The 12,897-nt window shown below is 48.0% G+C and overlaps 5 protein-coding genes across 5 annotated transcripts; all 5 read left to right on the top strand.

Annotated features, from left to right (window-relative positions):
• Nucleotides 1-711: 711 nt before the first annotated feature.
• Nucleotides 712-1,878, top strand: N7489_001029 (Gfo/Idh/MocA family protein; the record flags this gene model as incomplete). Its single annotated transcript, XM_056706784.1, has 3 exons — nucleotides 712-753; nucleotides 811-1,095; nucleotides 1,150-1,878. The coding sequence occupies 3 exons, from the start codon at nucleotides 712-714 to the stop codon at nucleotides 1,876-1,878; spliced, it is 1,056 nt and encodes a 351-aa protein (XP_056571086.1).
• A 1,017-nt stretch (nucleotides 1,879-2,895) lies between these two features.
• Nucleotides 2,896-4,195, top strand: N7489_001030 (uncharacterized protein; the record flags this gene model as incomplete). Its single annotated transcript, XM_056706785.1, has 4 exons — nucleotides 2,896-2,928; nucleotides 2,979-3,585; nucleotides 3,662-3,857; nucleotides 3,916-4,195. The coding sequence occupies 4 exons, from the start codon at nucleotides 2,896-2,898 to the stop codon at nucleotides 4,193-4,195; spliced, it is 1,116 nt and encodes a 371-aa protein (XP_056571087.1).
• A 2,388-nt stretch (nucleotides 4,196-6,583) lies between these two features.
• N7489_001031 (uncharacterized protein) lies at nucleotides 6,584-6,913 on the top strand (the record flags this gene model as incomplete). The annotated part of the gene is made up of 1 exon (XM_056706786.1): nucleotides 6,584-6,913. The coding sequence occupies one exon, from the start codon at nucleotides 6,584-6,586 to the stop codon at nucleotides 6,911-6,913; it is 330 nt and encodes a 109-aa protein (XP_056571088.1).
• Nucleotides 6,914-7,695: 782 nt separating this feature from the next.
• Nucleotides 7,696-9,441, top strand: N7489_001032 (ferritin-like domain-containing protein; the record flags this gene model as incomplete). Its single annotated transcript, XM_056706787.1, has 1 exon — nucleotides 7,696-9,441. One exon carries the CDS (start codon nucleotides 7,696-7,698, stop codon nucleotides 9,439-9,441), a length of 1,746 nt encoding a protein of 581 aa, XP_056571089.1.
• A 277-nt stretch (nucleotides 9,442-9,718) lies between these two features.
• N7489_001033 (uncharacterized protein) lies at nucleotides 9,719-10,648 on the top strand (the record flags this gene model as incomplete). Its single annotated transcript, XM_056706788.1, has 1 exon — nucleotides 9,719-10,648. The coding sequence occupies one exon, from the start codon at nucleotides 9,719-9,721 to the stop codon at nucleotides 10,646-10,648; it is 930 nt and encodes a 309-aa protein (XP_056571090.1).
• Nucleotides 10,649-12,897: the final 2,249 nt, after the last annotated feature.

The following is a 12,897-nucleotide window of genomic DNA, read 5'->3' on the forward strand; positions in this document are numbered from 1 at the left end:
TCCAAACCTGGAAGGCTACGGAGAGCGCTCCCCTCTAGCTTTCGCGAAGCCAGCCCCGTTGTAAAAGCGAGATGACCGTCACCATGTAAATTTTCATTTCCGATGGGCTCCTTGTCGACTAAAATATGCCCGTTCGTAACAGTATTCTATCGAGGATTCTATCACTACGTGGGACCGTTGCTTTCAAAGCCATGTAATACGAGATCAACTCCGTGAGACCCATATCGCTGTCTACCCAATAGCCAGCTGGCATAACGGCAATAGTAGGACCTACCCTTTGTCGCTTTGGGAAGATAGCTAATGGTAAACAACTTCTAAGTTATTGTCCAGCTGTAGTTACCGAGGCGGGTCATCTCGATGCCGTAGCTGGGGCCAGTGTCTTCGGCGGTTTTTCTCTAGGTTTTTTTATTTTTGGCTCGAATATCAAGCCCATGCTGCAAATTTCACTTCATGCAAAGACTTGGAACCTTTATGTGGATACCGGGGAGAAATCGATTATCTTAATTGCCCCCATCATACTATTACCCAATCCGGTAGGAGTCGGCGATGCTAGTTTTCCATACTATAAACAAGCATACTTCGATTCAACATAAATATGGCCATATCTCCCCCTCGATCTCTCTACTAATTGCAAGGACGGTAATCACCCAAAGCGAACGCTTCTTCATTTCAAATCCTTTACACTCTTCTCTCCACTTCCACTTAGTCGAAATGGAGCCACTCAACATTGCCGTCGTTGGTCTTGGCCGAATGGTGAGTTATACTGTTGTGCCATTTTTGCAAGCTTCATGTTGCTGATATTCTTCTTAGGGTAAACGCCATGTTCACACCCTACTGTACCGCGTCCCTCGGGCTCGTGTTGTAGCTGTGTGCACCACGGACAACAACGAGATCCAGTGGGCTAAAAGCAACGAAGAATACCAGGAATTTGGTATTAACGTTTATGACAACTACGACAAGATGCTGGCTCATCCGGGCCTCCAAGCCGTCTGGATATCCACCAGCACTGACGTCCATGCGAGTCAGTCGCTGGCGGCAATTTCCAAGGGCATTCACACACTTTGCGAGAAGCCTCTTGGCACAGACATTACTGAGGTATTTTGGCCATTCCTGTTTAGTTGAAGCATTAAATGCTAACGGTGCTGGTAGGCCCAATCTGTTGTTGACGCCGCAAACCAAAACCCATCGGTCAAGGTAATGGCAGGATTTTCTCGCAGGTTTGATGCCTCGTATCGCGACGCGGGGGACAAAATCTTTCAACAGAAATCCATTGGCGCGCCTTTCATGGTCCGATCCAACACGTGCGATCTACGTGACGAGACCGGCTTTTTCGTTCGATACGCAGCTCGAAATGGAGGCATTTTCGTCGACTGCGCGATCCACGACATTGACTTGTCACTCTGGTATCTCAATAACCCTGTCCCGAAGGCTTGCTGGGCAGCCGGTACTCTTCAGCATCACCCAGAGCTGAAAGATCTCTCAGATGTAGACAACGCCGTGGGCGTTGTTGAATTCTGGGGTGGTAAGATCGCGTATTTCTATTGCTCGCGCACCCAGGCACATGGACATGATGTGTGCACTGAGATCACCGGGACCGAGGGAAAGTTGATGGTAAATGTGATTCCGAAGCAAAATAATGTTGTTCTTGCCGACAAGCTTGGTATGAGACACGAGGTTCAGCGGGAGTATTGGCAACGATTCGAGGACGCGTTTGCCTTGGAGGCTAATGAGTTTGTTGAAGCCATTGTCAAGAACAAAGAGCTTCCTCTCAAGCTTGAGACTGGAATCACTGTTATGAAGATTGGACAGGCACTCCAGCAAGCCCTGTTGACTGGGGAAGTTACAAGATTCGATGAGAACGGGGAAAGGTTGAACTAGGATATTCTGCTGTATACAGAATTAACAAATACCCTCTGTGGTTGAATGCCAAATATTCGTAAGATGCATATATGCAAAGTACATGTTGCCAACTTGGACGCAGTCCGTCGGCGGTGGTTACCCAAAGCGGGGTAATCCAGTCTTAAGATCTTCCATCACTTTGAACGTCCCTTTTGCCCAAGTTCTCTTTCTAATACTGTAATCCTGTTGTGGTTTTGCGAGGCATGTCAACTCGCAGTTTATTGGCACCTTGTTCCAGTTGCCGCGGTAATACTCTCATCCTCATGATCCTGATTTCCACTAATATGTACCACAGACAGGCATCAGAAGTGTACGACATCCGGACAGAGAAAGGCCTCCGATAGGGTCACCCGGATCCCTTATCTTTATGCTAATTATTCTCTTGCAGGTGATAGGAGGCAACCAATTTGCCGGCGATGTGAGATCAAAGGTTTCGATTGTAGACCTACCCAACGAAAGCCAGTCTTCCGACATGGCTCCACGGCCAATTTGGATACAAGCTTTAGGGAAGACCAAACATGGGTGAATAGCAGGCCTAGAAACTGGAGACCTCTGAAACGTGCAGCCCGGTTGTCCCGATCTCGATCTAGCCCGACTGTGTCAAACGAAGATCCTGAGAGCTCACTCACATTGGGCGGCCTGCCGAATACGCATCAAAGACAAACCGACAGTTACTCGAACACGCTGATCTTCCGGTCTGTAGAGCCAGGTGAGGACGTTCACAGTGAGTCTCAACATGCGGGCTCGTCTCGTCTAGACGGTGCGAGGCCGGGGGTCTGTTCTCCTAGCATACCCACCAATGTTTCGAATTCTTCGATATCCCCAGGTCAAGGCAATGTGTTAGAAAGGGAACAACACTGTTTGTCGAAAAACGATAATAATATTCGGAACGCTGAGCCGAGCAGCCATACAACTACGTCAAGATCCGTCAACACCTCTTTTTCTGTCAACCAAGGGTTGACGAAGGGCTCTAGCAATATTCAAGAATCTTGCTTAATGCGGTATTTTATCGAAGAGCTGTCTCCCTGGGTACTTCAAGTAATTCCCCCAATGTGCCCTTTGAAACTAACACTCCATAGTTTGATCATTGTGATGAGCGGCGTCACTTTCAGCTAGTGGTTCCTCGACGAGCTAAGCACTGCCTCGCTCTACGAAATGCAGTATTTGCGGTATCGTCCCGGCACCTTTGTCGTTTACCACAGTACACAACATCGCAGGGAATTGTTTATCACGGGCAGGCTTTGCCTAGCTTAACAAAGTCAACATCGCTTGAGTACATGTTAAAATGTATTCCGGAATTGGTTCAATTCCCCGAAATACAGGATCCAATACATCAGGAAGATATTATGGCGGCCACCGTGATTCTACGGCAATATGAGGAGATGGAAGAGGAGACGGAGGAAGGGGAGACTGGAAACCATGCCGATGAGCGAGTCAACTTCCTGGCCATAACCCAAACAATCGTTGATACCTTGATTTCAACTCCGCTTCATCATTCTTTAGCCACTGCGGCCTACTGGATTGCCATCCGACAAGAGGTATATTATGCTTTGACAAGGCAACGGGCTCCGCAGTTCCGGTTTAGCTCGGAGCGCTGGCAAAACGCTTCCGTTGCCAATACAATGATCATATTCGCTAGTGAAGTTGCCAAGTGGCGCTGGGGGGCGAAGCAACCCCAAGAGTGGGGTAAGTTCACTGTTATCATCGTCATGGACGATGAAAGGTGCCTGCATTCATTGACTAACATACCTCATCGCATTAGAGAAACTCAAGGCAAAACAGCAGCAGCTTTATCATGAGCATTTCCATGAATTAGAACCAATTCTGGAGCAAAACGCCGATCGAGCCAGGGGAAACATGTTCCCTACTATATGGTACTCCTTTGATGCCCAGGTGACGGCAATCCAACATTTGAAATTGGCTGAAATGATTTTAATTGCCGAAAGCCCCTATCTCGAGTGAGTACAGCTAGAACTGGTGAATACCTATTATATCTAACACGCCATAAATTCCTAGGAACGCCAGGGGTGCATTACATCGTAAAGCGGAGGCACAAGTTCGGACTATCGTCCTATATCTTTGCGGCATCGCATTAAACCACCCTCGATGTCAGCCTGCATTAGTTAATGCTGTCATAGCAATTACCCTGTACGGCGAATATTTCGTGCATCAAGAGGAACGAGACGCCCTCCTTGGTATCATCAACCAAACCATGGAATTACATGCCTGGCCTATGAGAAAGGCCTACCAGTCTCTGCAACGGGAATGGGACATTATGGATAACGTTGAAATTTGAATCACAGTTCTGAGACAAATATCGGTTGCCACGCTGGGTCTAGTTTCAAGGCATTGCTGATTCTACACAAGGACCATCTTCCATAGAAGGTTTACTCTGAAAGTCGTGCGATAAAGCCCTGTTGCTCACGGAGGGCATAACTCCACAAGTAATCAACCGCCAAACGGAGATCCCCGCATTGGAACGTTGTAATCCTTTTACTATAAAATATAGTGAAGAGCCCGTATCACGATATATCCGCTACACCAAAGGGCAAGCCATAAAGTGTTCACAATATCCCCAACCCCTCATCTCTTGTACTATGTGGTCCGGCTATCTTGTACATCACTACTCCGAATGGAGGGCAAGTCTATATTCATTTCGACGAGGGCCGAGTAAATGAGGTTTACGTTCGACGATTCCGGCAATGTGACAGATCAAATTCTAATGACGCACATTGTCTTAACCAAAGATTCGAGCTGAGCTACTGAAGATCCGGTGCACGTCCACTTAATGTGGTTAAGAAGCGGATGATCGCGATCTGGTGACCTAATTATAGTGTATAGTCCCACACTAATAGTCACTTCGTCTCGTTCTCGTACCTGGCTAACCGAAGATCTGCACACCGCTTGTTGCGGTGATATTGTCGTAGGTGGACCGGACCTTCTTGCTACTTAACTTCCAAATTTCTATCAAAAGCTACATCATGAGTACCCAGGTTGGCTATTTCCCACCCCTACGATTTAACGTTAAAAATAATACTAACAGTAATTATCCAGGGAGTTGTAATCCGCTTTGAGGGCCCAGAAGCATGGCAAGAGCACAATGAAAATGTCAACAAGTGTGTATAATATTGCTTGTTACTTGGCACTACCGCTAACTAACGCGTCCTAAGTATATTAGAGAAAGCCACTGGAGAATCAACTTACCCTTCCACGAGAAGCTTGCCCCCCATTATATTTGGTCTACAGTATGTGCATCCTAGGCATTCTGAAGGACTTGTCTGACATTAATGATGTAGGCTCCGCGCAGAAACTATTGCTGAGTTGACGGCTCTGGGTGGTGTATTTGTCGATATTGTAGGTGAGGAGTAGGATGACCCATTAAACGCGGTCGACAGATGTCATTCCCATATATGGACAAACTTAACGCTAGTGGTGGTCCAACCTGATACCGAACCTTGTCAATTCAGTTCTACACTATTAATGAGTTATATTGTATATGTGCCATTACTTGAATCAGGGAATGATGGATGTGCGGAATCCTAGCACAGTATAATACCCACGTACGATCTTGTATGAATGCCACAGATAGGCGAACAAGTACAGCATCCTGCTATACTGCGCACACTAGCGGTGCGATGCGTGCAACACAACATGGGAGTCTGTCCCTATACCCATGTCCTATTCGCCTCTTCATTATTTTTGTCTCAGACAGTTGGACTTCCACCGCTAATGCCTAGGTCTTAGGAATTGGTTACGGCGACCTGTCTTTGCACAGGGCTTCAAGTACCTAGCGGTCGCGGAGTCATAAACCGCACTCGGAGATATGGCATGGCGCTCAGCTAAGATATCTCAATCAAGCCTGCCTCTAAGCCTTGGAAAAGGACCACACGTCCTAAAACACTCCCAGCTAAATTAATTCGGGTATATCGACCTCTGGCCGCGGTTCCCGGCCAAGCTGTGTAAATTATTATGGTATCCCTATAGTTGTAAAAGAAATCTATTTGTCAGGTTAGTTCCTATTCATGCATATAGTACTTGGGTCATTTCATATTCTATCCTTGATAAGTAACAAAGAAACCCTAAGTGATGACAACGTCCCCATCCTTACTATGCAGGTTACCACGGAGTGCTAAGCATAGAAAACGTCCACGGAACGGGTATATACATAAGGCTCCATTGAAATGCGGAAACTAGTTGCATGAACGCTTGTTGATCATCCACTCTCCGATGGAGCCTGTGACAGGTCAGATGCCTATATGCTTACTATGCAGGTACTTCGTACTTTGCGGATTTGACAGGTTGATGTGATTTGCTCTTACACTCGGTTAAAGAATTCTCAACTTTAAATCCATACCACTTTTCGACGATCCTCCCATCGTGCACGATATAATGCCCCAAAACTGCGTACGCGCCCATAACGAAAACGAGCGGTGAAGAAGAAACACCCGCAGTTGAGGGTGCTGTGGAACACCCATTTATGGTATGGTTGGATACGCCATCACGAAGACAGGGGTAAATTATGCATCCGCGGTCGAGTTACTCCGTGCACAAATCCTCCCCAACCCCCTTCCCTATTCTTGAACCCCTTCCTTACTCTCTCTTTGTCACAGCTCTCGAGGTCCCCCAAAGCCCAGTAAGCTCCACTTCTAGGAATATTACAGAATTGCACACTGACCATGCAGTTATGCCTCAATGGATGGGATCCCTAACCAGCCAGAATGGCAATTCCCTGGCCGGTGTGTTCATGATTAACGGCGAACCATGGGTATTCGAGAAGAATGCTCGCGGCCAACCAGCGGTTGCATTTCAACGGGCTCCTGCGGTGGTTAATATCCCATGGAAAGAGCTTGAAAGTATCCGCCAGTCACTGCAAAGTCGTGAGCCTTTCACGGCGACTATTATGGGCTCTACTATGGAGATTACTTGGTCTAACGGTGTGAGGATCACTGCCAATGTGCCCCATTGTGATACCTATGGCTACTTTTCCGGAGAGGGCGGCTGGCGGACGCAGTGAAGTCGGGTGCTTATAGAGCGAAGTTGTTGACTCTGGCATTAGGTACTCTGATATTGCAGCTACGGGACTGTCTATATGAGAAAGATTGCGTCTCCATGGATTCTGTCGACAGACCAATTATATTTCTGCAGTTTTGCAGAATTCCAACCACCTTCTTCGTTGCTATATACTTATTATGCTGATAGTTCAACTGAACTTCGTATAGCTCTTTCCCCTTGTTCCCTGAAAAGCTATCCGGCATCGTCCGGCCGGATTCGATTTCCACCCCCACAGATATCTCGAATTGTACGTTAGTCTGCTCAGGTCCATGGAATGTTGACAGGGGAAACCTAATCCGACGTCATATGTTGCCGAAGCATCCCGCGGTCGTTCTGTAAGTGCGAATTGCAGTATCTTGCAACCACTCGACAGCCAAGTGTACAAAAGAACGCCCCCGACGAGAGTAAATTGCCATTTAAAATTACACCAATTGAACCTTAACATTACCATGTGACAATTCCACCATTCGGAATTCATTCCCGTTCGGAGCTACCGACATTCGAGCCCTGAAGATGGCGTCTTCACCGTTCTGGGATCTTCTCACATCAAAAGCAAGGACACCGGACTTTGGATTGCTTTTGTTTCTGAACTTATATGCTGATATTGGCTGAAGTATCAGCATATACCTATTCTCTACACGAGGTCCGTACCTATCCGACGGCCTTTGAACAATATAGCTAACCCAATGATCTGATTGCCAGCGGTCAAAAGTTCTTTGATAAACGACTCAAGCCTGAGCAGAGATGATCTGGAAGAGTGCCATTCTGCTCAGCCTATTGAGCTCACTGCATTGCGCGGCTGCTTCTCCAAAGAAGCACCAAAAGGATGCAACAACGACCCTTGACCCGTCGCCGTCATCTTCCGACGTATCCAACTCGTCCACTACAGCGCCGCCACTTCGGAGTTTCAATAACTCCATGCCGCATACACCCTTTACAGAGACTCCGACTACCACAGGTGCACTGGCAGCTTCTTCTATCGGAACGGGTATATCTCACGGAGGCGTTGCAGCCGGGGCGACAACATATCCCGCCGATGGAAAGCTTCACCATAGCGAGCCTGCTCCACATGTCCCGGCAGGAGGTCTCGGGACCAATGGAAGCACGCCCGTATACAATACGAAGAGCGATTTCGACTACCAGTCTTTAGTATGCATCCCACTAAATTGGCGAACCAGCGCTGTGAACCAGAAGCTAACCTACCACCAGGCCCTTGCCCTATACCAGGAATGGATTGAGCTTGACCTGTTCCAAGACGGACTCAGACGGTTCAACGATTCAGCCTTCCAGGCCGCTGGTATGACCGCTGCAGACCGCGAGTTGATCGCATTCATGGCGGAGCAAGAGACAGGCCACGCCACTATGCTCAGAAACATCCTCGGAGCCCGTGCGCCGCAGAAATGCAGCTACATCTACCCGTACACGAATGTCAAGGAGTTCGTCGACTTCTGCCAGAAACTCACTCGGTGGGGGGAATCCAGCGTGTATGGGTTCCTGCCTCATCTTGACTCTCGCGAGGCGGCCAATCTTTTGACTCAGGCCATCACCACTGAGGCGCGACAGCAAATGATCTTCCGCCAGTTCGAGGGTCTCTTCCCGATGGTTGAGTGGTTTGAAGCCGCCATACCGCAGTCCTGGGGTTGGACGCTGCTGGCGCCTTTTATCAGCTCTTGTCCTGAAAACCAGACTCGCTTGGTTTGGCAAAATTTCCCGGCGCTGATGGTGGTCAATCAGCCCGATCCGTGGGTTTTTGGGATTTCGAGCAACTTTTCCTCCGCCAATAACGTAACAAGTGGGTATAATGCTACTGGGTATAATGCCACCGGGCATACTGCTATTACGCATAATTCTGCTGGGTATAATTCTACAGGTTTCAATTTTACTTCGAGCGAGGATCAGATTTCAAGACTCAACACGACTTCCGGGTTCAACCAGACTACGGGATTCGGCTTCAATCAGACCACAGGAATCAACAATACTGTCGGGCCAGGCGTCAGCATCCCCAAGTCACCCAAAGGCACCGGAAAGTTCAACTCCTCTACATCAGCTAATGAGTGCGGCGCCTCTGTTAGCAAGGTTCGCCCATTACCACTCACAGCCCCGGGTCGGACGGTGTTATTGCAGTGGGATCTTCCTGGGAAGAAAATTGGTCCCAACAACAGCTACATCACCACAACAGAGACGAAACCTGGTAGTGCGAAGTACGTCCTTTGGGTGTCGCAGCTGAACGCTACTTATACCCCGCTGCACGTTGTCAACGGCACCAACAGTACCAGCAGCATCAACGGTAACAACGGTACTAACAGCACCGTTGATGGCATTCGAGGATATACTACCCAGCCCAACTTGGAGACGTACCAAGGTAACCCAGCTTTCAATGGTACCATTTTCATTGCTATCACAGATAGCGACCAGTACGTGAGCCCGTTCAATCTGAGCTTGATTAACCCACATGTGGTTGCCGGTCCAGCTTTGTACCAGGCTGGTTGAATGAGTGGTCAGCTCGTGTATTTACTGGGTGTGTCAAAATGCAGAGTATGAGCAAGATGATCAATTCATAAAAGTTTGCTTTCATATTAATATCCCATTTACTATCTACTATCCTAAGCTTGCGAAATATAAATTTAGATGTGGAAGCCAACTGGCGATCACCTTAACCCCGGGTTATCGGGCTTATCGCCGAGCCGTCAAACTCATTTCTCCACGTCAGTGTTTGTTAACTTTTTGGCCCGTCACTCATCGTCCCTCCACACCAAGCCCGAGCAAGATGGAAGCTCCAAGGAATCGCAAACAGCGCCGTGCAGCAGCTGGTTCTTCCTCTAGCAATGACGAACCTGAAATCACCATGGCCCATCCCCCACGCAATGATCCGACCAAAAACAAACCAACTGTTGAGCGCACACTATATGACATCATCGCGGAGCGACAGAGCGGACTCCATCAAAAGGGCGGAGCAATTTCAGCTTCGGCAGAAGCACAAGGCATACCGCCACAGTCAGGGGGGACCCGATTCGTGACGGTTGACGCGTCTGGGGAATTGGTCGACACCGACGGCGACATCAGCAGCCATCTCGCGTCAAATGCCTCACAAAAGAAGACCAAGAAACGTCAACAGGGTACAAATGCCAACATCGTCAAGCAATCCGACTCCGACTTCGAACCCGACAAACCCCTCCCACCATTCCTTGATACAATCCTCCTATCCTTGCCTCTTACAACACTCCACCTCACTCTGAGCTACCTTGCAGCCCACCAATATGCCGAAAGAATCGACCTGCCAAAACTCTTGAAAGAATCCGTGACAACTGCCTTCCCCCTCCTCACTTTATTCGTCCACCTTGCACATGGTCATATCATTTCCTCCAAAAAGCGCAGTTCAAAGAATGCAAAGGCAGAGACTGCTCCTCTTTCTTTGTTCCCATTGACAAGTGATAAATTGACGGTTTCATTCCTACGAAGGCTGGTTTTCCCGCCTGCGCTGAAGACTCTGGTGTTTCTTCCTGTTGCTGCGGTACTGGGCGCGCACCTTATCGCTATCACGAATGGAGAGCCCTATTATGCGGTTATGAAGAAGGCGCCTGCTGTTGGGACTATTTGGATTTGGTGTATTTTAGAGTTGTCGTTTGGGGCTGCTTTGCTTGGGGCATTGGGACCTCTGGTTTGGGGGGTTTGGTGGATGGGGTATGGTATTGTTTGAGGCCGGGGATGGAAAGTATGGATCTACCATGAAGAATGAGATGCACAGGAGTTGCAATGGGGATGATCGGTTTATGAGAATCGGAAATGAAAATCTTAAGATAGGTTTCATCCACCCCAATTGAGAAAGCAACAGGACGTCTACAAAGATATTGATACCAACTTTGGAACATGAACCACGCCGAACGCGGACATACCGAAACAACTAAAGAAAGATGCATACCCAATGGCAGCACAATAAACAAAGCCTCTTGTCCGAAATATCAAATTGATGTCAAATAAGTAATCAACTCACCAGCCCATCTAAAGAGCACGAAAATCGCCTACCAATCTTCCTTCCCAAGTCCTGCCTGAATGCCATCATGGTCCCCTCTATTACTCACCTGTTAATGGGACCGACCTCAGACAAGAATTATCGATACTAGTTTCGGTGTACGCACACTCCGTCTAAGTGTTATCATTTTCTGCCTAACCTCGTGACCCAGGCAATCCACTGGCCTTGGCGTTCCTCTTCAACCGGCCTTTTCTCACCGACTTGGACAGCCATAACATACAGTGGAACCTCTCCGTGGAGGCACGTCCAGGTCAACGACACGCCTTCATCGAGATAGAGATTATCACTTATCCAAAGGGTTCTGTCCAGGAGCGAGAGCGAGAGCGAAACCTCGCTTTTCCTGTTCATGTGCTTAAGTCAAATCGGATCCCAGTGGGATAAATTGGGAGTTCTATAGACACGCTACTGGAACTACTAGTGACCTTCGAGGATTGATCGAGGAGCATGCAGGGTTGTCCTTGGTGTGATTGTTATTTTCACATGTTAGATGCATGGAAAGAGCGACTCGTATTTTGGAATCTGAATTTTCTCAGTACTTTGGTTCTGGACGTACCGACCACCTGGACAAGTTGGCGCCGTGGATTTGACAAGTTGTGGATATTAGGGCCGAGCTTTTTCAGCGCGCATTTCTCAACACACAGGTCAAGCTCAACAAATGCAAATGCAATGCACTTGGCAGCATCCAACTAAGAAATAAAATAAATATTGTAATTTTTTTGCAGGGTAGCTGGCCTCGTGATTCGGAAGATATTTACATGGGTTGACTCGGTACTTTCTACTTTCTATTCATGACATCTTATTCTGAGTCATATGTATCAGTCTCCCTGGGATCCTTTGTATCCTTGTTTTCGCCTCATGCAAGGTTTGGTTTTATATTTTTCCTTATACCCAAAGCAGGGCAAGATATTATAACCCCCGAGAAAAGCAAGGACACGACCCAAACATGAATCCCGTAGACCTGGTAGAGCTGACGTGCAAAAGTCCCATCGGCCCGATCTAACATCCCGAACTTCTTCAAGCGGATTGAATTTGCGAAAGGCGGCCCGCGGAACCCTATCCGACCCAAAAATAGCAAGACCGGAAGCCAACACAAGAGCGTGGATGAGTTTTGGAACAGGAACCGCTGTACTTTAATACCTAGTTACCTATTTGCCTACTATGTAGATATGTAGCTATGTAGCTATGTACGGAGTGATTCCCTGCGAACTCTAAAATCCCAGACAAAAACAAGGCACAAAGTAAACTTCCAAAACCAAGGGGTTTTAATGCAACCTAATCGGGACTCAATAATTAACCTATTTAGCTCCGTCGATCCCCGCGCCAGTACCAAGGAACCCCCTTGCAGGGAACCTTGGATCGGAACGTCCACGATGTTCCCGAGATCCACCCGAACGCCTGCATAAGTATTGGCGCGGATGCGCTTCATCGTGGGATTTCCCAGATCGGGACTCGGACTCGGACTCCGTACGACCTAGCCCCACGTACAAAGTACTTTGTTCGTTGGGACCTCGCATGTGCATGATGCGAACGGGATCGCCGTCGGGCTCTGGAATATTAATTGCTTTTCGATTGTTTATACATCATATTTCTTCTGCGGGTTCGACGGACGCAAGCCGAGATCCGAGATCCAGAACCGAGGCCTTGGGCTAGGAAGTGGGACTTGGAAATGCGGTGTGGGATGTTCTAGAGTCCTGCTACATGTTGTGGCTTTCGTGGCTCCGAGGTTGGGAATCCTCTGGAAGGGTCTAGGCTCTTTACTTTCTAGATCCTTCTGCTCCGTACTTTGGCGACTGGGTATGGATTTGTGTGAACTTGGATGTGGTATGACCTATAATGTCCAAATACAAATAGGTAAGTAGGTAGTACTATGTAGAGAACCCAGATACTAGGTAATTCTGATGCGAATGAATGATAAC

The sequence above is a fragment of the Penicillium chrysogenum genome (genome assembly GCF_028827035.1).
Source record: "Penicillium chrysogenum strain IBT 35668 chromosome Unknown utg000001l_segment0_segment0, whole genome shotgun sequence".
In the NCBI taxonomy this organism is placed as follows: Eukaryota; Fungi; Ascomycota; class Eurotiomycetes; order Eurotiales; family Aspergillaceae; genus Penicillium; species Penicillium chrysogenum.